The sequence below is a fragment of the Phasianus colchicus genome, chromosome 19 (genome assembly GCF_987193195.1).
Source record: "Phasianus colchicus chromosome 19, bPhaCol1.hap1.1, whole genome shotgun sequence".
NCBI classification, from domain to species: domain Eukaryota; kingdom Metazoa; phylum Chordata; class Aves; order Galliformes; family Phasianidae; genus Phasianus; species Phasianus colchicus.
This window is the reverse complement of record NC_143454.1, coordinates 2,552,668-2,577,450: the sequence shown is the minus strand read 5'-3', so window position 1 is coordinate 2,577,450 and position 24,783 is coordinate 2,552,668. Positions and strand designations below refer to the sequence as shown.

At 51.3% G+C, this 24,783-nt stretch overlaps 1 protein-coding gene across 4 annotated transcripts; it reads left to right on the top strand.

Annotated features, from left to right (window-relative positions):
• Positions 1-739: 739 nt before the first annotated feature.
• On the top strand, positions 740-24,640 carry LOC116234093 (dual specificity testis-specific protein kinase 1-like). Of its 4 annotated transcripts, none has more exons than XM_031601427.2 (9): positions 740-1,870; positions 7,004-7,262; positions 9,382-9,503; positions 16,109-16,157; positions 16,575-16,724; positions 17,789-17,962; positions 18,118-18,201; positions 19,802-19,888; positions 20,527-24,640. In XM_031601427.2, exons 2-9 carry the CDS (start codon positions 7,077-7,079, stop codon positions 20,626-20,628), a joined length of 954 nt encoding a protein of 317 aa, XP_031457287.1. In that variant the 5' UTR covers positions 740-1,870; positions 7,004-7,076; the 3' UTR covers positions 20,629-24,640. The 4 variants fall into 4 exon arrangements, with proteins under 4 accessions (XP_031457287.1, XP_089977537.1, XP_031457286.1 ...); XM_090121411.1 differs by lacking the exon at positions 740-1,870 and adding an exon at positions 1,885-1,908; XM_031601426.2 differs by lacking the exon at positions 740-1,870 and adding an exon at positions 1,915-2,330.
• The last annotated feature ends 143 nt before the right edge of the window (positions 24,641-24,783 follow it).

The following is a 24,783-nucleotide window of genomic DNA, read 5'->3' as shown; positions in this document are numbered from 1 at the left end:
TATAAGCTCCCTTCAACTTCTGGAAGGTCTCCCCACAGCCTTCTCTCCTCCAGTCTGAGCACCCCCAGCTCCTCAGCCCGTCTTTGCAGCAGAGGTGCTGCAGCCCTCTGCGTTCCTCGTGGCCTCCTCTGGCCCCGCTCCAACAGCCCCACGTCTTTCCTGTGCTGGGGCCCCAGGCCTGGATGCAGTACTCCAGATGGGGCCTCACGAGGGCAGAGCAGAGGGGGACAATCCCCTCCCTGCCCGCTGCCAGCCCTCTGTGGGTGCAGCCCAGGGTGCTGCTGGCCTTCCGGGCTGCGAGCGCACACTGCTGCTCGTGTCCAGCTCTTTGTCCACCAGGACCCCCAAGTCCTTCCCTGCAGGGCTGCTCTCAAGGAGATCTTCCCCCAGTTCGTATAAATACCTGGGATTGCCCTGACCCAATGCAGCACCCCACACTCAGCCTTGTTGGTCCTCATTAGGTTTACATGGGCCCACCTTTCATGCCTGCCCAGGTCCCTCTGGATGGCATCCCTTCCTTCTGTTGTATCAGCTGCACCACTCACCTTGGTGCTGTCTGCAGACTTGCTGAAGGTGCACTCAATCCCATCATTTAAGTCACTGATCAAGATGTTCAAAAGTTCTGGTCCCAAGACGGACCCCCTGGGGAACACTGCTCATCGCTGGACCATTTTCCCTTCCTCCTTTATCAGAGGGGTGCACTTTCTTTGTCTTTAATTTTTTTACTAATGTACTTGCAGCATCCCTTCTTGTTACTCTTTGCATCCCTTGCATTTCTGCTGCTGGCTGCAAGGATGATGTACCCCAAATGTCCCTGATTGGTAGGAACAGTGTAGCCTGAAGTTGTAGCCTGGTTTGGCTGAGCATCGTCACACTGGGCAGCTCTGCTTTTGCTGCTACCCCGACTCTCCTCTGTGACGGCAGAGCTGGCTGCTCTCTGCTTGGTGCTGCAGCAGAGGCACGCTGCTGGAGATGTTACTTACAGCTGCTGCTTAGCAACCATGTTTGCAAGACAGCAGTAAATGGGCTATAGCCCCTCTTCAGATCAGGTATCTAGAAGCCTTCAAGAGTCTTAATTATCAGTTACATGAAAATGCTGTCCTTTGCTTGGCAGCAGCTTTTGGCGATTTGTTCTGCAGAATCACATGTGACTCCTGGACAGCAGCTCAGCATCCTGCAGGAAGAGGACTTCTGTTGTTCCCCTTGTTAAGGATCATTTTATAAGGATATAAGGGGCTGCAAGATGTGGCTGGGCTTTAGGGAGAGGTGGGCAATGTTCTCATGACATCTGTAGTGGTGAGATGTTCCTTTGCACATGTCCATGTGCCAGTACCTGCCCCCATTGCCACAGCTGTGTCCCCTGTCCCAGCTGCCTCCATCTGGCGTGTGACCCAGATTTGGTCGGCCTGCCCTCGGCGGATAACCCCAATGGCTGCTGGGTGCTCTGGCCGCGGGGTTTGCATTGCCCACTGCACTGAAAGGACGGGGGCTGCCCTGCTGATGCCCTGCGGGTCCGTGGAGAGCTAGATCCTCGCGGAGCCGGGCCGGGGCTGGGACAGGAGGCAGAGCCGGCTGAGGGGACGTGAGCTGCTGCCAGAGACGGGAAGAGAAAGCGCTCTTCTTAGGTTGGGTTCCCCGGGCTCTGGCTTCGTGCAAGTGCTGGGTCGTCCCGGTCAGTCTCCGTGTACCGGTGGAATCCGACAACGGCGTCCTCGTGAAACGGACGCGTTACGAGCGCGGGGGGGCCTCCCCCACCTCCGGGGGGCACGGAGGGAGGAGCCGCAGCAGGCGGTGCGCGGGGCGGGGCGGGGCGGTGCCGCGGGCTGCTCGGCCCGAGGGAGCGGGTGCGGAGGAGCTGCGGGGGGAGCGGGTGAGTGCCGGCCGTCACACGGCTGCGGGCGGCCGCCGGTTAGTGACGCCTTGCCGGTTGGCGGCTTCGGGGGGGGCAGAGCTGATGCTGGGCTCGAGAGCCCGCTTTGTGCGTGGTCCCGGCGGAGCTGTGCTGGGTTGTGCTGGGCTGCAATTCCTCGGCTGCAGCCCTTCCGCGCAGAGCGACGTCTCTGATACTGCATGGGGTTTTAATTTAAAGACAGGCCGTGGGCAGTTTGGAAGGCTGGGGGAAGAAAGCTGGTACAGAGGAAGGCCGTGGGATTTGGGTTTTCTGGGGAATCGGCTCTGTGGCTCCTGCCCCGTCCGGTGGTGGCTCAGAGGGCCGCGGGTGGCGGATGGAGACCTCTGGGCACCGAGTGAGCGGTGGCACTGCCGGCACTGCCCCGTGATGCGAACCGCACCGACAGCTCCGTCCTGTGTCAGTCTGCTGTGATGAGTGGGTGAGTTTGGAAAGAGTCTGTGTGCTGTGAGTCCACATGGGACGATTTGCCTTCAGTTTTCCTATCTCTTAGCAATAGATGTCTTTGCAATCCAGGGCTAGAAAGGGTGGAGCGCACGTCTGTGCAGAGCCAGCATTGCCTGAGAATTCACTGTACTTCACTGTGTTGCTACAAAAATGGTCATCTGAGGTACAAGTCTGTTCTCTCGTTGAGTTTCCTTGGTCCTCTGTGATGGGTCAATGCTCCTGATGTTTGCTGCCTCTGCTGCTGCACACAGAGCCTGGGAAAGCAGCTTTCTTGCCTCAAGAAATGTGTTCATGTGTTGTAGTGCAAATACTACTTGTTTATGGATTGAAAAATTGGTTCAGTTGGGGTCAAGAACGATTGGTTTCCCTAGCAGGGGTACCTGCCTTCTTTAATGCTGCTGCGTGGAAAAGTAACTTTTGAGATGTTTAACTGGATCTCAGCTTTATCTGCTGGATTTTTATCGGGGTCTTTCATGGTCTGGAGAGTGGAAAATATGCTGGGGGGAGCAAGTTTGGCACATTTAGGGACCCCAATTAGAGGCAGATGAAGTGCAGGGGCAGGGAGCAGATGCATTTCAGCATGCTTCACCCCACAAAGGAGGACCTTTGCCCTTCCTCTCATGGTGGATCAGGCTTATCCCTTGCACTGGAGCTGCTGCCTCAGGATGGCACATGTATCCTGTGCTGAAGTCAGGGTTAGGAAACGTGAGTCCAGTCCCCCTGGCGGTGCTGAATTGGGTTTTAACATTCAGTCGCCTGCTGTGCTGTGTGCCTGCTGCTGCTGCTGCTGCTGCTGCTGGGCTCTGTGTGGGCAGACACAGCTTTCTGCCTCCTCTCTATAGACCTTTGGCCTTTTTTTTTTCCTTTAGCAGCTGCAAATGTGGAGAGAGGAGTGATCTGGGAAGGGAACAGGGTGAATGATCTTTGCAGAACAGGTGTGTTGTTTTTGCTTTAGGTTTTGCAGAGCTTGATCATTGCTGAGCAGGAAAGGGCACTGGCGTCACTGGGGCACATGACAAGGCTGCTTGATATCCCTTGGTTTTGACCAGATCCAACGGGTTGCTTGTTGTAGACTCTTGAAAATAAAGGCATAGAATCATTAAGGTTGGAAAAGACTTGTAAGAACACCCAGTCCAACTTACTGCCACCAATCCTGCCCACTAACCATGTTCCTAAATGCCATGTCTCCTCAGTTCTGGAACACCTCCAGGAACTCCACTGCTCCCTGGGCAGCCTGTGCCAGTGCTTGACCACTCTTCTGGAGAAGAAATGTTTCCTAATATCCAATCTGAACCTCACTGGCACAATTTGAAGCCATCACCTCTTGTCCTATCACTGGAGGATGTAGCATGTTGCACCTTGCATTGCTGCATCCTGAAGGCAATGGAAAATCATAATTTCTAAGCTGATACAGGGCTGAAAGGCCATCTGGAGTCAGAGATGAGGTCTGGCTCTTGCCCTGGTGCTCTTGCCCTGGTGCAAACATCACATCTGATTCCAGAGCGGCCCTCCAGGCCCCAGCACCCTGCTTTCCACATCCATCTCAGCTGTGGGGTGCTACTGTGTGGCTTTCCTATGGAAACAGGACAGTGACATGTCATGCAAAGCTGTCCTTCCTTCCTGCCCATCCTGATGCAAATAGGGCTTTGGGCTAATGTCAGCAGAGAGCCCTTTGTCAGGCATTGGGGATGGTGCAGTGCTGTGAGGAACAAATGAGTAATGAATGAATGATCTCCTGGAGGAGAACAGTCACAGCGATAAACAGTATCTGCCCACCCACAGGTTTCAAAGACCTAGAAAGCTTTAGCTGTGTTTATTGTGGTCAGAATTTTCCCAGGAACACACTCAGAAGAGCAGGGTTCAGCGGTCCTTTCCATCTGCCCCTGTCTGTAGTGCAGCCAGCAGCTCTGTTGGCCCCATGGGGCTCTTCTTCCATCACCCACCGGTAGAGGAGATACAGCAGTAGTTGGTGGGAGGTGGGTCTATGTCAGCTGTCTGCTTTACCCATCCTGTTCCCCCATCTCTCAGGGAAGATGTAGGTGGAGCACAAGGCTCAGGTCCTCTCCAAAGCAGTGCCTTGGGCACTTCTGTTACTAAGCCTTTTTCTGACAGCTTTCCATCTGTAAAATCGAGTCACTCCCCACCTGGCTCCCAGAGTGCAGAGCCCTGTTTGTACACCCTAAACATTCCCCAAATGGGGCAGGGTGTTTGGTGGTTGTCCTGGTCAGTGTTTTTAGAGCAAATCATGAGGGATTGGCCTTGTGACTGCCGAGCTGTTACGGCATTTTTTCTTCCTTCTGCACCATTTCTGTTTCAAAGGGATCTGTGCGCCTCGTCAGTCACCATTTTGTAAAGCAAGCTCAATCAAAGCCTTTGCTGCTGACTGTCTTGGGGAGTGTTTTCCTTTGATTTTTGTCATGTTTCTCTTCCTTCAAACTCCCCACAGGTTTCCCATCAGACAGGCAGCAGTTTGGCACTTTGTGAGCATGGGAAGTGCTGCTGGGAGTCGTCTACACAGGGGGCTCCATAGGTGGTTTGGTAAATCTGTGCTGAAACTTGGTGTGAAACAGCTAAATTCTCCATGAAATAACACTGAAATGGTGCCTGAGTCCTTAACCTTGCTGGAAGCTAGACTGTCCCAAAATCTCAGTGTATTTGGACCTGAGGAGTTTTTATTGGTTTTGTGGAAACCACTTAAAATGGGACTTGGTTCAGTGTGTGTAGATGTGTCCGAGCTGGGGATTGATGGTCCTTTGAAGTGCCCAAGGCCATACACATGGCTCCGGGCAGCCTGATAGCAGGGGGCACCCAGCCCACGGCAGGGAGGTTGGAACTGGATGGTCTTTTAAGTCCCTTCCAACCTGAGCTGTTCTGTGATTTCATGATTGCTCTGTGGAGGAGGGAAGCACCCTGTAGCATCCTCTGCAGGCTGTCTTTGCATGGAGCTCCTCTCTAACCACATGTCTGGAAGGAGGATTTGCAGCCTGGGGTTTGCATCCTTGCAGGACAGCCTGGGTCTGTTGGGGTGCTTGGAGGTCCCAGCACCTGTAGATGGAGAAATCCCAGAGGAGGGCTATGCCTCAGGTTTGCTTTTCAAAATACAGCAGCTGTGCCCATGTAGTGCCCACTCAGCCAAGCACACAACTTCATGTGCTCCAAACCCTGTGGGGATGCTCTCAGCCCTGCTGCCTGCAGCTGGGGGGTCCCTGAGAAAGACCTCAGTGCTCCATGTCCCCTCTCCCCTGGCTCCAAAGAAGCTGTGACATAGATCTTGGCATTTTGGAAGGCCATTTTCTTCCCCAGCCCACTACTTGTCAGCCCTCATCTGGGGACAAACGCGTTTCTAGGAAGAAAATAAAGGCTTGGCTCCCACTTGCTAGCATAACGTTCAGGGCATCCCAGCGTGCCGAGGGTGTTGTGGGGAATCTTCTGTGGACAAAGGGACAATTGATGAACTGGGTCATGGCAGGAGGAGATGGTACGTGGGAAAAGCAGGGAACAGAGGGGGCTGTGGGAAGGAAGCATTCCCATTGCAGGGGCAGCTCCCCGCAGTCTGCTTGGCTGGAGAGGAGATGTGCATGCCTGTGTGGGTGCCCTGCAGGCAGGGAAGGAGAGTTCCAGTCTCCGTGCTCCCTTGGCAGCTCTCCCTGCATCTCAGCTGCAGGGCTGTGGGAGGGTGGGAAGGTTGATGCAAGTGTTGTGGTGTGAGATCTGGGACAGGAGCTCGGGGAGGGCAGAGCTGCCTTGGCTTCAGCTGGAAGCTTTGGAGCGTCCTTCTGCTGACTGTTGTCTTCTTTGGTTACAGTCTGAGCATGTGCTGAGAGGGGGAAATGCTTAAATAGCTCTATTAAGCACCAGTGGCTTGCGAGGTACCCAGAAGTAGTGCTTGCTCAGACATCAGTGTCAGAAGCCCATTTTCTACTTTTCCTGGATTTGCCTTCCCTGCATCTAGGAGAAAGCGATGCAGTGAGGAAGTAGGGGTGGCATTGCTTTGGAGGGTTCTGAACACAGTCCTAACAAAGACAGAAAGAGCCTGGGGGGAGAAGGCTGTTGAGAAAAGTATTAGTGAAGAAGCAAGACAATTTAATATAGGGATTTGGGGAGTTAGACAGATTTGGGATACATAGAGAGGCAGGGAGTTGGTGGGGCATCTCCCCTGTATGTCATTCTTCAGGGCTCCTATTGGACAGAGGGCACCTGCTGAGCCAGGACTCTTTTAAGATGGCACGTTTTACATTTACACTCAGAAGGCTTGTCTGGAGGCCTGCAGTAAGGAACGTGGCGTTAGGCAGTGCCACATGAGCTGTGTTAGGAGCAGTTCTGACATGGTGGCTTGTTGCCCAGCGTGAGCTGGTCAGGTCAGGCAGTGTTCCCCAGATTTTCCTTGGGCTGCACTGTCCAGTGGGGAAGGCAATGCATCCTACCTGTCCTAGACCCACAGAAGGTAGAAGTGAATGTATATTAATATGACATCTTTAAATTCTCATCTGAAGGAGTCCGAATGCAACCAACATGAGGCAGGCTGGGCTCAGAAGCACCTCATCACAGAGACAGTGCCCACAGGCGATGTGTGCTCTGGGGTGCAGCACGGCACATCTGCTCTCCCTCTGTTCTTGCGGCTTCATCCAGCTCTGTTTCCCGGTGTAGGAGCTGGGGTGGAGCACACGTGCTGCTGGTCGGCTCCCTGCGGAACGCGCTGTGTTTCAGCTGCTGTCCCGCGATGTGCGAGGCGGGGCTGCTGGCACCGGAGCCTTGCGAGGCGGCGCGGGGCTATGGCGAATCGTCGGACACCTGCTGCCATATGGACCGCTGGCAGAGGCTGCGCACCGCCGTCCGGAGGCTGGAGTTCTGGGAAAGCTTCAGCGCCGAGCTGGTCGGGAGCGGCTTCTTCTCAAAGGTGTACAAGGTGAGAGTGCTGGGGGCGACCCGAGCCGTGAGGCTGCTGCTCTGGGAGAACTCAGAAATGGGGAAGAGCGACAGTACCTGGTCTGAGAGCGACAGGACGGGGGGGTGGCTTTAAGCTAGAAGAGGGTGATTGAGGTGAGATGTGAGCTGGAAATCCTTTACTCTGAGGGCGTTTTTAACCCTCTCTCAGGAAGCACAGAACCAGCGCCCTGCTTGCTTTGCTCCTCTCCAGTGCTGCTCTTCAGCCCAGGAGTGCTGTAGCATTGCGCCGTTGCTTGTTTTTGGGTGGCGGTGGGGCCTGGAGCTCCTTCCCTGCAACCCTCAGCCATTTCTTTGAGCAGCGAAAGGAAGGGAAGACCTGGCAACTGAGGCAGCATCTCAGAGAGTACAGTACCACCAGGTCTGCTCACATCATCTTCCTCCCCGGTGTGGCTGCTGGCACTGAGCTTGTTTGCTGGGTTGTGGTGTGGACCCAGTGGATCTGGGTCTGGCTGCACTGATGCCTTTACCTTGGCCAGCTGCAGCTGGAGATGTGGGTTTTGAGTGAAAATGCAATGACTTTCCGCAACAGAAGTTGAAAAGGAAATGTCAAAAAATAAAGCTGGAGTGAAATGTTGCATCTCACATAGAAGACAGTGGAGGAGGACTTGGAACAAGGCAAGACCTTTGTTGGGACTTGACATTTGCTCGGGACTCGAGCTGGATGGTCTGGTTACTGGCATTCCTCTGGGGTCAGGCAGTCTCAGCCCTGAGCAGCAGCGCTCCTGTTGGGAAGCACCACAGGGATGGATGGCCATGGAGCCCTCTGCCTACAGCTGCTGTTTTCCAAAGTGCTCCCCCACATGGTCACCAGCTCCTGGCCCTGTGGTGCTGGCACAGAGGGGCTGTGTCCTGCTCGTGCTGCCCTTGTCCTCTGGTACAGCCTGTGCTTGGGGTCCCTGGTGTGCAGGCTGGCTGTGCACGGACTCACTTGTGCACAGGGGTTCAGGCCGAGAGGTCTGGCATAGCCTTCTGTGTGGGGAACGATGCGCTGTGTGGCTGCTATTTGGGGCAGGCTGAGGGATGCTTTGGGTTGGCAGGAACCAAACACTGGCCGTGTGCTTGGAAGAGGCCTCTGAAAGAGGCTGGTGTCATCTGAAATCTGATTCCCAGTGACTTGGGCTGGGCCTCCAGTTTGGAAAAGGAAAAACGGCTTTGCACCCCACTGAAGACACACACTGTGTGAGACCTTGAGGGCTGAGCTTTGGCTGTGATCCATTGCATCTTTTGTACTTACAGCTGTGTGGTTATGGCTAATAATTGATGACACCTGAGCAGCAAGTTGGCGTGGTTACAGTGTCCCATCAGGGGATGCTGTCAGAGCCCAGCTTTCTTTTCAGCCTCTGCAGACTGCTGCCAGGCTGCGTTCCATCAGGAAGGAGAAAGCAGCTTGTGTTACTTCCAAGATGATTTGTTTTGTGGTCCTAGTGGTAATGAACCTTTTTCTCCTTTCAGCTAAGCAAGGTCTTAACATGCATCTCTGTGTTCTCCTCACCTCTGCTGGTTACCTTAGCCGTAAAGCAGTCATAAAGAGAGCAGTGCGTGATGCTATGAGACTCAGACTGCTGCTCTGAAGCCATCTCAGACTGTGTTTGAGCTATTTCACTGTCAAAACAAAACAAAAAAAAGCCCCAAAGCTCTAAATGAGAGAAAGAGAAACGTAGGCTCAGGCGGCAGTGGGGAGCAATGTGGTGTGAGCAGCAGTAATGAGATCCAGGCAGGAGGGAGAGGAGGAGATGGACAGATGAGGCACTGAAGTAAGGGGAAGGGAGAAGGTCAGCTCTTCAGTAACTCACTGTGGGCTGAGAAACTGCTCCAGCCAAAGTGACTCAAATTTTGGCTGAGTGTCCTGGTTTGCTGAGGCAGGAGAGAGCTGGCTGTCCCCAGTCACCACGTCAGGTTTCACAAAGTGGAACTGGTATGGGAAGGACAGCACCTTGCCCTTGTGCTGGTGGCTGTCCAAAGCTATGGGCAGCAGGGAAACAGGAGCCAGGGCTTTGGCTGGGAAGGGGTGCAGCTGTTTGGAGGGGCTGGCAGACACCTTGAGGCTGACAAATGTCCTGTTCCACCCTTGGCTCCAGGTGACCCAAGCTGCTGCTTGTAAAGTGATGGTGGTGAAGATCTACAAGAATGACGTGGACCAGGAGGTGATAGTGCGTGAGATCAGCCTGCTGCAGAAGCTCTCCCACCCCAACATTGTCAGGTAGGCATGACGTCTGGCCATGGGCAGGGGCACTGGTGGGGGCTGGAGCTGCCTCAGTGTCTCTGTGGCAGTTCTGTGGGGAGGGATCGAACAGAACCTTGATGGCTTGTTGTCACGGAATTAACTAGATCAGTTTATGCCCGTGACAGGGGGCAGTAGGCCCCTGCCCTCCCCACCCCCCGCCTGGGCCCACAAAATGGGAAGGAAGGGGGAAAAGGAAAAAAACAGCGGCAACAATCTATGGAGGTAAACTTATTTTACTAACTATGATATCGGAATGCAAAATAATACGATATAATACAATCTAATTGAAATTGAGACTAATAAATCAAGTAAGATATGAGAGAGAGTTCCCAAGACCGAGTCAAACCTGAAAAAGCTTGGAACGGCTAGGAAAGCACCCTCCAGCACCCACTGCCAGGCAGTAAGAGACCGCCCCACCCGGAAGGGTCAGATCCCGTGACTTCCGCAATGTATAGGGATAGGTACGTAGAATTAGAGCATTAACACTTCCAGTACATGATGTTTTGATGTGGAATATTGAAAATCAAATAAGCAAAAACCAAAACCATGACATTCCACCCCTTATTCTACATCACTACATCACGCTTAATATATATATATATATACATATACATATACAAACAAACAAAATGATTACAGATGCATCACACGCATACGTCTATATACATATACATGGAATTACTGTCTGCACTCCCCCAGCATCAAATTTCCTTGTGGTACACATTGAACATCCCCATTTTCCTGCATTACCCACCAAGTGGATCCAGGTCCCTGGGCAAAAACAGTACCGCGGAGAGGTTTGCCCTTTCCAGAAGCTGGAAGAATCCAAACTGCTTTTCCCAACATGCTCTTTACATGTACTTATCTCCCTCTACGGTATGTAGAGAGCTGGATTGGGTAGGACCATCACGATTGATAGATCCTCTGGTATTGACTAACCAGGTGGCTTCTGCCAAATGCTTCTCCCAGTGCTTAAATGTTCCGCCACCCATTGCTTTCAGCATAGTTTTTAACAACCCATTGTATCGTTCGATTTTACCAGAGGCTGGTGCATGGTAGGGAATATGGTAAATCCACTCAATGCCATGATCTTTGGCCCAAGTATTTACAAGAGAATTTTTGAAATGAGTCCCATTATCTGACTCAATTCTTTCTGGGGTGCCATGTCGCCAAAGGACTTGTTTCTCAAGACCTAATATGGTGTTTCGGGCGGTAGCATGGGGTACTGCATATGTTTCAAACCACCCAGTGGTCGCCTCTACCATGGTAAGCACATAACACTTACCACTGCGGGATCGTGGCAAGGTGATATAATCAACTTGCCATGCCTCCCCATATTTATATTTTTGCCATCGCCCATCCTCCCGGAGTGGTTTCATCTTCTTGGCTTGTTTGATTATAGCACATGTTTCACAGTCATGAATAACCTGTGCAATAGCATCCACAGTTAAGTCCACCCCTCGGTCTCTAGCCCACTTATATGTTGCATCTCTCCCCTGATGGCCCGAGGTCTCATGAGCCCACCGAGCTAGAAATAATTCAGCCTTGTTCTGCCAGTCCAGGTCTATCTGAGCCACCTCAATTTTGGCAGCTCGATCTACCTGATGGTTATTTTGCTGTTCTTCAGTAGCCCGTCTCTTGGGCACATGAGCATCTACATGGCGAACCTTCACAACCATATTCTTTATTCGGGCAGCAATATCTTTCCACATTTCAGCAGCCCAAATAGGTTTACCCCTTCTTTGCCAGTTATTTTGCTCCCACTGCTGTAACCACCCCCACAAAGCATTTGCCACCATCCACGAGTCAGTGTAAAGATAAAGCATTGGCCACCTCTCCCGTTCAGCCACATCCAAGGCCAGTTGGACAGCCTTTACCTCTGCAAATTGGCTTGATTCTCCTTTCCCTTCAGTGGCCTCTGCAACTTGTCGTGTGGGGCTCCACACAGCAGATTTCCATCTGCGATGCTTTCCCACAATACGACACGATCCATCAGTGAACAGGGCATACTTTCTTTCATTTTCTGGTAATTCGTTGTATGGTGGGGCCTCTTTAGCTCGTGATACTTCTTCTGCTGGTGTTCCAAACTTTTTACCTTCAGGCCAGTCCATGATGACCTCTAGGATTCCTGGACGGCTGAGGTTCCCCATCCGCGCTCTTTGCGTAATCAACGCAATCCACTTACTCCAAGTGGCATCAGTTGCGTGATGGGTGGGGGGAACCTTTCCTTTAAACATCCAGTTCAGCACTGGTAGTCGAGGTGCCAGAAGGAGCTGTGTTTCAGTACCGACCACTTCAGAAGCAGCCCGAACCCCCTCATACGCGGCTAAGATCTCCTTTTCAGTTGGAGTGTAGCCCTCTTCCGACCCCTTGTAGGCCCGACTCCAGAATCCCAGGGGTCGGCCTCGGGTCTCTCCTGAGGCTCTTTGCCACAAGCTCCAAGTGGGACCTTTCTCTCCAGCAGCAGTGTAGAGGATGTTCTTAATATCCTGCCCTGTCCGTACTGGCCCTAAGGCCACGGCACGGGCTGTCTCCTGTTTAATCTGTTCAAAAGCCTGCTGCTGCTCGGGGCCCCATGTAAACTCATTCTTCATTCGCGTCACATGATAAAGGGGGCTTACAATGAAGCTATAGTTTGGAACATGCATTCTACAAAAGCCCACTACACCCAAAGAAGATTGTGTCTCTTTCTTACTAGTGGGTGGAGACATAGTGGTGATTTTGTTGATCGCATCTGTCAGGATGTGACGACGGCCATCTTGCCACTTTATACCTAGGAACTGAATCTCCTGAGCAGGTCCTTTCACTTTGCTCCGCTTAACAGCAAAACCAGCACGCAGAAGAATCTGGATTATTCGCTCTCCTTTTGTGAAGACTTCTGCTGTATTGCCCCACACAACGATATCATCAATGTACTGCAAGTGCTCAGGGGCACTGCCCTGTTCTAATGCAGTTTGGATAAACCTGTGGCAAATGGTTGGGCTGTGTTTCCACCCCTGGGGCAAACGGTTCCAACTATACTGAACACCCCTCCAGGTGAAAGCGAACTGTGGCCTACATTCTTTGGCCAAAGGAATGGAGAAAAAGGCATTAGCAATGTCAATGGTGGCATACCATTTGGCTGCTTTTGATTCCAGTTCATACTGGAGTTCTAACATGTCCGGCACAGCAGCACTCAGTGGGGGTGTGACCTCATTCAGGCCACGATAGTCCACCGTCAGCCTCCATTCTCCGCTGGCTTTACGCACTGGCCATATGGGGCTGTTAAAAGGCGAGTGAGTTTTGCTGATCACTCCCTGACTCTAGTTGACGAATCAACTTATGAATGGGGAGCAAGGAATCCCTGTTGGTGCGGTACTGCCGTCTGTGCACCGTTTTTGTAGCAATTGGTACCTGTTGCTCTTTTACTTGTAGCAACCCCACAACAGACGGATCTTCTGACAGGCCAGGCAAAACAGACAGCTGCTTAATGTTGTTTGTGTCTATAGCAGCTATTCCAAAGGCCCATCAATACCCCTTAGGATCCTTGAAATGCCCCTTCTGAGGTAATCAATACCAAGTATACATGGAGCCCCTGGACCAGTCACAATAGGGTGCTTTTGCCAGTTCCTACCAGTGAGGCTTATCTCGGCCTCCAACACAGTCAATTCTTGAGAGCCCCCAGTCACTCCAGAAATATGGATTGATTCTGTCCCTTCATAAGTCGAGGGCATCAGAGTGCACTGTGCACCGGTATCCACCAATGCCTTATATTTCAGTGGTTCTGATGTGCCAGGCCATCGGATCCACACAGTCCAATAAACTCTATTATCCCTTTCCCCCCCCTGACTGAGGGCAGGGCCCCTCTATTCATTACCTGTGGTAACCAGAGCAACTGCACTGGTGGTTGATCTGCTTTGTAATTCTCTCACCCGTGCTCGTAGTACATGAGTAGCTTGGTCGTGCCACTTCCTCATGTCTTCTCCATGGTCACGTAAGTAACGCCACAAGGCAAGTCGCGATGTAGGATTCCTTCCTGGAGCTGGAGAGCATTTGCCTCTAACAGCTGAGATTTTTGATTTTGCACCTGAGAAGGAGGGTTCATCGTCTTTAGTTAGTTGGATCCACATTTGTTCTGTCATCTCCTTCATCTCCTTCAGTAGACTCTTTTAACTATTCTGAACTTCATCAAGCGTTTCTGATACTTCTACAGGTTTGTCATGATTCATCAGTGAAGACACTTGCCCTTGCACTTTATTCAGTTGCTCCGTCATTTGTGAGATGGCGGTGATGGCGGTGCGAGTTGGGGGTAGCTGTTGTTCATAGCTTTGGAGCATAAGAATCAATTCATAAACTAAGGGGCTTCTCTGTTGGTCCTGGTATCTGTCCGATGCTGCCAATAGTGCAGAGGCGTATCTGGCTGGTGCTGTTGATGTGAGTTGCTGCCACATTTCACGCGTTGTTCTTACTCTCTCAGGGTCATGGCCTTGTGGGTCGTTAAAAACACAGTTCGGGTCATACAACATTTCCACCACGGCTATTTCCCTCAAATACTGGATACCCTGTTCAACTGTATCCCATCTTTTCGTCACAGGCTTCAAGCCGCTTTTGAAGGGGTACCTTTCCTTCACAGCTGTTAATACTCGTTCCCAGAGGGAGGCAGCCCCATCCAGACATCGATTAATTCCTCTGTCAATAGCTGGATCTCTGGCAATGGCTCCTAGTTGGCGGGCTTCGTTACCATCTAGAGACAAGCTACTGGCCCCGTCGTCCCAACAGCGAACTAACCAGGAAACGAGAGTTTCATTTGGGCGCCGTGTAAATTCCTTTCTTGAGCCTTGGATTTCAGTCATCTTCAGAGGCCGACGAGTAGTAATAGAAACTTCCTCTTCATCACTCTCTTCTGCATGTCTCTTAGTTTTTCCTTTTGCCTTTCTTGATGTTGGTGGTTTCGAGGAGGGCCCCTCACCTGGATCTTCCTCCACCTCCTCCTCCTCCTCTTCTTCTTTTTTCCGTTCTAGACGTGAGGACACTCGTTTCCATTTCTTGCCCTCCACAGGGGCAACTGATATTGTTACTGGTGTCTCCTGTAATTGATCAGATTTGACTTCCCCTTTGGCTTGAACCTCAGCTCGGAAACTCTCTCTCTCCAAAACAGTATTATATAGGGCACGGTAAGCACAAGCCAAACCCCAAATAAGTTGTACGTCCTTAGATTTACCTAAGCCGCACTGCCCCTGTTTCAAATACTGGCTAAGTTTCTGGGGATCCCGCAGGTGCTCAAGAGTGAAATCCCATGACATTGCGGGTCCCCATGCTTCTAAGATTTTTCCTAAACCTCCCCATATTCCCTGCCAGTCAGCATTCTCTGGTTTTGGAGGAGACTCCTTCTGCTTACTATTCCTGTATTGGAATACATTCAGGGAGAGTGATATGAACAGGACTGTTACGACCACAAGCATGAGAATTAACTCAGCATTGCAAAAACGTCTGATAAACCAAAAGGAAAACCTGGAAACTGGTTTGAACATCGTGTGGTTTGTAAAATTAGCTATTCCATCTGGGATGTAGTTGCTTGTGAAATTAGCCATTCCATCTGGGATGCAAGTGTCAAAATTCATATTAAACATTGCATATAGGTACCAAGATAGGTACCATACAGGTGTCTCCGTCAGTGCCCTTATGTGGTTATAGATGAACACAAGTCCACAACAAGTAATGATGACATTGATGATTCGCCAGTAGGTCGCGAGTAACACCATAGCTTTTAATCCCTTACTCAGCGCTCCCACGAAAAAGAGTGGGTTCATCGCTGGTTTCTGCTCGAAAAGGGTTAATGAATTGAAACTAACAAGAGGGGGGGGAAATGAAAAAAAAAGGCACTACCCAGACTAAGCAGTGCTCAAAGTTTACAAATATCCCAGAATACTGGCTGTACGCCTGGTCTTTCAAGGTCAAGTTTCCCAGCACAAAACCTGAACTACTGATAATGCTCCCTAACGAAGCTCTCTAAGAGCAGAGAGTGAGATTCGTTCTAAGAGCCAAAAAGCAAAAACCAAAAAAACAAAAGGCAGCTATGCCCGCATTCTCCACCAAAATCTGTCACGGAATTAACTAGATCAGTTTATGCCCGTGACAGGGGGCAGTAGGCCCCTGCCCTCCCCACCCCCCGCCTGGGCCCACAAAATGGGAAGGTAGGGGGAAAAGGAAAAAAACAGCGGCAACAATCTATGGAGGTAAACTTATTTTACTAACTATGATATCGGAATGCAAAATAATACGATATAATACAATCTAATTGAAATTGAGACTAATAAATCAAGTAAGATATGAGAGAGAGTTCCCGAGACCGAGTCAAACCTGAAAAAGCTTGGAACGGCTAGGAAAGCACCCTCCAGCACCCACTGCCAGGCAGTAAGAGACCGCCCCACCCGGAAGGGTCAGATCCCATGACTTCCGCAATGTATAGGGATAGGTACGTAGAATTAGAGCATTAACACTTCCAGTACATGATGTTTTGATGTGGAATATTGAAAATCAAATAAGCAAAAACCAAAACCATGACACTTGCTTTCTTTGTTTTGGTGCATCCTTCTGCTTAGGTATCTTGGGATATGCGTAAAGGATGACAAGCTGTACCCCATTCTGGAGGTAAAAGTTTATTGCCTTTAACTGTGCTTTGGGCAGGCAAGGAGCTGTGAGTGACTCTGGATGAGCAGACTGCCTTGGGGATGCTTCTGGTCTGCTCTGCCCCACAGCCTCTCCTGGCTGGAGCTGGGCACAGGCACTGTGAGGTTCAGGCAGAGTGGCCATGAGGGGTTTTGTGGTGGCCCAGTACCACCAGAGGACCAGGACAGGCCAGCATGGGGGAGTAGAGGAGCAGGATTTGAAGAGTGGGTGTATTGGGATGCAGCCTGGCAGTACTTTTGAGGTAGCTCTGACACAGTGTTGTGGCTGAATGGGAAAGCCTGGGCTGGCACTGGGAGGCCTTATTTTGTTCCTACATCTGGGGGGCTCCAGGAGACCCTGCATCCAGCTGCACAGGTGCCGCCTTTTGTCTCTTCACAGTATGTGAATGGAGGCTGCCTGGAGGAGCTCCTGGCCAGCAAAGACATCACTTTGTCATGGAAGGAGAAAGTGGACTTAGCCTCTGACATCACCAGGGGCATGATCTACCTGCACTCCAAGAACATCTACCACCGAGATCTCAACTCCAAGGTACACAGCTGGAGGGGAGCTGCGTTAGGGGACCCTGCAGAGACTATGTAGGGCAGTGACCTGGAGACCTCAGGCTTGGGTCCTCTGCTCCTGCTTGTGGAAGGCAAGGAGTGCTAGCAGGCTGCACCTCACCTTTCAGTCTCACTGCGGAAGTGCAGCCCTGGAAGAAGTTTGTGCTTCTCTGGGGAAATCTGGGAAACCTGCTGGGAGAGTGGCTGAAGAGATGGGAGCCTTTACCTGGTGTCTGGCTGTTAGTGAGAACTGGAGCCATCTGGGCTTTTCACACAGGCAGATAGTGATAGGACAAGGGTGAACAGCTTTAAGCTAAAAGAGGCAAGATTTAGCTTAGATGTGGGGGAAATCCTTTACACAGGGGGTGGTGAGGCCCTGGCACTGCTGCCCAGAACTGTGGAGGTACCCAAGGCCATGGGCAAACTGAGCTGGGGGGCTGCCAGCCCATGGCAGAACTGGGGCTTGGGGCTGTGAGGGCCCTTCCAATTGGAGCCATTTTCTGTTTGCAGTTTCTGGTGGCTCCCTGGGAGCAGGTGCCAATAAGTAAAATCCAGAGATCTGAATAGGTTAAAGTCACTCGGGTTTTTGAGAAACCTCAAAATAATTTTGTAGAAATTCCTTCAGAAGCCATTATTAGGGATGTTATAGCTCTGCACAGTGAGTAGGGCCGTGGCTGTGATTTGCCTGCCTTGGGCTGACTGAGCAAAGCTGATGTGCACGTTTCTAGGTCTTCTTCAGATGAAAGGATGTGGATCACCGTATCCATATTGAATGCCTTTGGGAATCGCAGTGCATATGTGTCAGGATGGGGCAGCGCTGAGGGCTGTGAGGTGCTAGGCAGGCTGCACTGTGAGAGCACAGGGTGGGCAGTAAACTGGTGGAGGTGGGCTGAGGAACAGCTCCTTCCCACTACTTCTGGCTTCAGATGTGATCAGCCCAGCCCTGGCCTGTGCTGCATGCTCAGGTTGCAGCCTGTCAGAGCAGCAGAGCTCTGTAACAGCTGGTCCCTTCCTTGCCACATCCCATGCCACGTCCCCCTGGTCTCCTTTCAGAACTGTCTCATCCGAGTGACACCACGTGGCCGCGAGGCGCTGGTGGCAGACTTTGGGCTGGCCAGAGAAGTGGTGGAGCTGCCCGTGCAGTATGCAGAGAGGAAGCTGTCCCTGGTGGGCTCTGCCTTCTGGATGGCTCCTGAGATGTTGCGGGGAGAGCCCTATGACAGGAAGGTACGGCACACTTCCAGCTCATGGCTCATCAGCAGAGCTCCTGCATGAGACGGCAGGCGTCCCCTAATGGAGGAACCTGCTGCTGTTGGTGCTGCTTTTTCCTGTAATTTGCCTTCTATGCAGGCCTGAGCTCACCTCTCCCACCCTTCTTGCAGGTGGATGTGTTTTCCTTTGGCATTGTGCTCTGTGAAATCCTGGGCAGGATCCCAGCGGATCCCGAAGTACTTCCCAGAACTCAGGTAATAATTCCGGCAGCCAAATTTAACAGTATTTTCTCCATGATTCTGGACTGCAGCTTCTCTCTGAGCCATCCAAACTTGCACGCATACATGTGTGCACACTGAGGTGTCATTCCAGAGTTTTGTGAGAAAATCTGATGATAAAATTTTCAGTACACAAATGGAATCATCTGTTTATCAAAATTTTGGTTGCACCATCAAAAAGAGAAGCGACTCTTTTTGTTTAGAGGTCTTAATTCCAAATGCTCTGTTTGGCATTGGCATTTCAACATCTACATTGAAGCGGCAGATGAACCACAACCACCATCACAGGAGTATGTAGGTTGATCTGAAAGTAATGCCTCCTATTTGTTTCATGGAAATTTAAACAGATACAGTGAACATAGTAACACTGTTTGATAGAACAAATTCTCAGCTACAAAACACTATTTTTCAACGTAGCAGCACTGTTAGCTCTTCATTTTTGCCAGTGATGAGCAAGACATGCATACTGTGCTGTACAAACCCACACCAGCAGAGGTGACCACTGTCACTGTCACCACTGCTGAAATGAACCCACCCCTCACTGTGCTCACATCCACTCTTTGGTCTCCATCAGTGTTCACAAGCATCAATGAATGGCACTCACTGGCATTTTTTCTGCATGGAGGAATTCAGTTCCACGTTTGCTCCATACACACTCCCATGTCATGCACCATTCTGTCACACTGCCCCTCTGCTGCCATCTGTCACACAGCAACAACACGGCAGGATATTGGTGGGAAGCTTTGGCCTCGGCTGCCATCCCACCAGCGTCTGTTTCTGGTGCTGTGGGCCAACATCATAAAACATGAAGCAGTACTTTCAGAGCAGCCCTAGAATATTTTCAGATTCACTGAGGCTAATTCACAGGTTATGTGGAAACAGATGGCTTCTCTAGAAATGTGGCCTTTTTATTTCAATATTTACAACAATTCCCTCCTGCAAAGTGAGAAAGGGAAGTGTTTTCCACAACAAGAGTTAAAAATTCAGCGAGAAAAGAGCAGATTGCTGCTTTCCATGCAGAGGAAAGGCTCCATGATGCTATGGGAACAGCTGGTGAATCCGGTGGTTCTCAGCAGCTGTTGGAAGCCTGGATGGTCCTCCACATGTTGGTTCTGCTTTGTTGTTGCAGAGCTCTTCCTGAAGGGTACATTGCTCTGCAGGAGAGCACAGAGCAAGCAGAAGGGTGTTGCTACATCTCCCTGTTCTGTTAGTGATGACCTGTGCCCTCCTGGCAGAGCTGATGGTGCCTTTGCCCTTGTGCCATCAGGAAGACAGCTATGATGGAGACCCTAAAAGCTTCAGTCTGTGAATGTAGAGTCATAGAATGGCTTAGGTGGCAGAGGAACTAAAAGATCATCCAGATACTCCCCCCATCTTTTATCCTTGTGGCTGGGAAGTGGAAGAATGGCGTTCCAGCTTAGAGGAGTGTAAAACTCAGACGAGGCTCATCCCCATAAGTGAGGGGTAGGTGGGACACACATTGAGCAGGAGAGGAGCCTGTTTTCCCCCTTCTCCTGGAGAGGCCCCATCCCTCCTGTCAGGCTGGCTGCTGCCCCACGCCCTCTCTTTGCCTCAGGACTACGGCCTGGATGTGGCTGCCTTCTGCAGGATGGTCAGCGGATGCCCCCGGCGGGTGCTGGACCTTGCTGCTTGTTGCTGTCAGGTGAGTCCTGCCTGTTCCTTGTGAGAAACTCAGCCTGAGTCAGAGCACAAGTGATGCAGCAACTGGCTGTGATCTGTGTGGGGGTGTTCTACCTCTGACAGATGTCCCCTAAAGCAGTGACAGCTCTGCTAAAGTGTTGCTGGGACTGCTCTGTGCCCAGGTTGGTGCAGGGGCTGGAGTGGCTCTGCCAGGGCTGGGCAGCCTTAGGGTGGCACAGTGAGGTGACCTGGACTAAAGGGTGCCCCCACCATGTTGCTGGGTTTTCTCTTGTAAGGAGTGCTTGTAGATTTGGATCTCACTGTCCTTCAAAAGGAAAAGGCATGAACCCCAGCTTTGGGAACACCCCAGTGGCACTGGGAGCACTGGGGAGGAGACAACTCCCCGTCCCCTCTAGCTTTTCCCCTGATCCTGCTCTGCTCAGGCTGCCTTTGGGCTGAGCAATTTTCACACTCCACTGATGTCAGGAGGTGTCAGGCCAGCTTTCAGCGTGTGATGCCGGAAAGCTCTGTGTGCAGGTGCACAGCCTGGGCAGTTCTGGCAGTGGGTGAGTGCTGTTTGGCCGTGGGGGACCAGGGAGAGCTGCTGCACTGTACCCACCTGTCCAAGATGTCCTCTTCAGTTCTCCCTTCTTATTCCAGGTGGAAGCATTCAAGAGACCATATTTCTCTGATATCCTGGATGAGTTGGAAGACGTTGCAGAAAGCCTGGAGCCCAGGAGGGACAATCCACTTTCAAGCTGAGCTGTGGGCTCCCTGCAAAGCCTTATGGATGGACTTTAAATGGAGGGTCAGAAATGAAGAAAGAAGGTGGATAACGGAAGAACTAAGTGACCCACTGGTATTTATTTAATTATAGTCTCAGTCTCTAATTTCTGAGATTGAAAAATGGAGAGGAGACTTAACCAAGGTCTTACCTGAGGTTTTTAACAGATGTAATTCAGACAGCAAACAGCCTTTGTTTGTTTGCTTGTTAAAAGTAAATGATCCTGGAAGGCAGGTCAGGGACCTTGATTGCCTTTGAGAATGCTTTCCAAATCCTCTACAGAAATGCAGCCCTCTCTGGCTTCCCTGTGCTCCCTGGGTTCATGGCCTTCTCCTTCCACGTCCTCTCTGTGCTTGGGGAACCTCTGTGGGGGCTGGAATCCCTTTGGAGAAAAGCTGGGGGCTTTGAGGCACACAGAGAGCCTCAAAGTTGCCGTACGCTTCAAAGCCTTAAAACCCTCCTTGAGTGGCCTCACAGGGATGGCTGCATTGTGTAGTGGGGATACTGGTGGGATCCTCTGACATGTGCATGGGGCACACCAACATTCAGTGAGGTTTTGGGGAGCAGTGTGGAAGGTGTGCCTCACTGAGGTGTGAGCCAACCAGTCAGTATCTCCTCTCAGAACTGGTCCTGTGCTCTGTCCCAGTGCTGCGGCTATCTGGATTTCTCCCCACAGCCCTCTGTCAGGGTATGGAGGTGGGAGAGGTGCACCTCTTATCCTTCCACAGGTACCTGTCTCCAGTTCAGCTGGTTGCCAGGCCTCATTGGGAGGGACGTGTTCTACTTAGGACCGAAATATCTGTGGTTGTCAGTAGGTGTGATGGCTGTGTGGCAGTGGAGCTGTGTCTCTTTTGTACACTGTAAGCTCTTGGAGTAGGGGCCCTTCGTACACCAAAAAGTATTTGTAATTTGTAATAAATAATGAGGTGTGCAAATAGCATTGCAGACCTACATGTAGACCTGATCTCGAGGTCTTGGGCAGAATTTGGTGTCACATGTGGCCCAGTGTCTCTGTGCCTTGGCACCCACACAAAGGAGCAGCAGTAGCGTGCCGAGATGGATGTTGTGGTGGATTGCAGTGTTTTCAGCAGAGATACCTCATGATAAGTGACATGAAAGGCACTGAATGGCACCAGGATCATTGGCTCAGCCATGTATCCAGAGAATCCTCCATCCTGGAGCTACTGTTGTGCTTCTCTGGGCTGTGACAGCTGTGCACAGGAAACCTGCTTGGCACCAACACACACCAGCAAACAGCTTCCTGCTGGGGAGTTCTGCCAGTAGGAGGAGTGAAGCCTCGGGAAGCAGGAGACCAAAAAGGATGGAAGCTTTTCAACCTGGTGGAAGGTAGAGTTCCCACTTTTTTATTTGACCAGTGGCATGAAATGGACTGCAAAGGCAGTGGAAACAGCACTGATATACCCTTGTGTCTTCAGGGACAGCCAGCCACCACCAGCACTGCAGCAGTTGGTCCCTCTGCTGTGGGCTTGCCCCAGACCACCAGCACTGTCCCCAGTTCTTGGACATGGTGTGAGGGTCATTGTGAGCTGGGAACCATCCCTCATGGGCCATTGGGGTCTGCAGGCTGTCCTGGAGGCAGAGGGCAGTGGTTGGACACAGCTGAGCTGGGTTATGCAGCTCAGAGCACTTTCTGTCTGCTGGCACCTGTATGGCTGTGAGGCTGCATCTGCTTGGCAGCATCCTGAGGGCAGCCATGGGAAGGTGAAGTGCTGTATTTCTGCTGGGCTTTCTGTCTGCCCCATCCGCTCCCATGGAAGAGACATCTAGCCCCATGCTGAGTCTCAGGTGACAAAGGAGATCTTTGCTAGAAGGACATGTGCTGCTGTTGCTGCCTGGTTCCATGGCCATTTCCTCCTGTGCAGAGTGCTGCTGCTGAAACACAGCACCAAACACAGTGAACATCTTCATGCTCTGTCAGCACAGCTGGTAGGATAAAACCTTGGTGAAGACAGAGCACTGTTAGCTGTGAGAAAGTGGTGCTTTGCCTGTGGTGCCACTCGGTGCCCGTGGCGTGGGGCTCCTTACAGCATCTGTTGCTTCAACTAGGGGCACAGCAGCAGCACAAGCACAATTCAAAGGGCAGTGGGTTCACTTTTTCCATCCTAGCAGCCTATGATGAGCTGAAGGGACCAAAGCACAGTGAAATAACTTCTCTTCCCTTGATGCAGTTTGTTTTGTGCTGACTATAAATGGCACTGATTATTTTTCAATGCAGCTGCCTTACAAGGACAGCTCAAAAAATCAGAGGGAGATGTTTTCATTTTGACCACCACATCCAGTGCATCCAAATGCAAATTGTATGGAGGTGCTGAAGCTGTTTTATTACATTCTCATGTGAGCAGTTGTTGGTGTTAGGTTGGTGTTAGGTTTCGCTCCTTCCAAAGCTCCATCCCTTAAAGTCTTTCAATTCTGCCTGTGAAATCTTGGGCATGTGGAAGAACTGCCATGTTCCTCCCTGCAAAGAACTGCTGCAGAGCCTCTCGGTGCTGGCAGCAATCCCATGGGTGTTGGGCTGTCCCAGACACTGCACAGGAGTGTCTCTGAAAGTGTCTCTCACTGGCCACAGGGCTGCTTCCCCTTTTGGCAGGTTGTGCACCAGCCAGCTATCAGAACTGCTTCCAGCTGTTCACCTCCTGGCTCCCTGCCCTGGAGTGAAGGGAGAAAGCAGGTTCTCACCTCATCCCCTGTCCTTGCCCATCGTGATTTACCAGGGGGAACAACAGGAGGAACTCAGGGATGTTGTTATTCCTGGTCTTCAGGGGTCACTCCTTTCCAGACCTGCTGAAGAGCAAGCACAAAAGGCAAACCTAATTCTTGAGCTTTCTGGGACACAGAAAAGCTGAGGTGAGCAGTGACCACTGGGATCAGTCAGACACTTGACTGGGGCTGTTCTGCTTTTCTTCTGGAGAGACCTAGCAAGAGGGACTAGATGGCATGCTGACAGTTTGGGGGTATGTTCCTTTAGGGCATGTCCTTTACAACATCTCAAAACTCCTCCCTGCACCTTCCTACACTGTCAGGTGTAGGAGCTGATGGAGGTGCGAGAACCACTCTTGGAGAAGTGGGATCTCTGGGTTGGGCACTGTGACTGTCACCAGACCTTGGAGGCCGCATGGAGGAAGTGCTCTTCCTCAGTCTCCAGTTACAGCAGTGCCCTGCGTGCTTGGGGTCTGCTTCCTTCTCCTCACCATGTCTCCCTGCAACTCCAAGCAGCAGGACCTTTGCTATGTGGCTTCTTTAGAGTACTGTACCCCAGATTGCATCAATTTCACTAAGTTCTGAATAACTACAGAGGAAATCCATGTGGACTAGTGTATATGGGACATGATGGATGTCTCCCCAGGGGGATAGATCCTGACCTAGTACTTCAGTTCTTCCTGGTTGGAGTCTGTGCAAGCCCTCTCCATGGCTGCTGTAGTTATGGGACCTGGGGAGGGCCATCAAGCCCTGAGGACCCTCTCCTTCACACAGCTGTATCACCACAGGGAGTGCTTTCCTGCCTTGCAGGAGAGGCTGCAGTGCCAACTCACTGCGCTGGCTGAGGGATGCGTCATTTTCCAGCCAGGTGCCACCCACCTCACCCAGCACTGGTGGTGGTGTGGGCACGAGGAGCTGAGAAGGGACAGCCCCAGCACAGTTGACCTTGGGGGTCAGCTTGCTACACATTTGTGCACTAAGTGTGATAAATATGGGATCCTGCAGAACTCACACAAAAAAATACACTATTTCCACTGTTTGATGTGTCACTGTAATGCACTTAGCAATTTGTTTACATGGTGTCTCCTTCTGCTTGACTTGGGTCTGCTGTAGTGTCCTAGTACCACATGCTGCTGGACAGACTTCTTTTTCCAGCTCTTTGTCCACAGTGGCAAAAGAGTGAGATCCTGAAAACACGGGAATGGCTGGAGCTGGCTCTGGGCCTTTCCAGTTTGTTGTGGGATTTGTTGGGTAATGGGGAAGAGAATTCAGTGCCCTTCAGATAGCTCTTGGATCCAACAGGAAAAAAGGGTGCACAAATACTGAAGGTTTTGTGTATGTAGATTAGAGACAAAAATACCAGTATGTGCCATGTAGGGTAATACCATCTGAGAGTTTTACTGAAAAACAGTAGC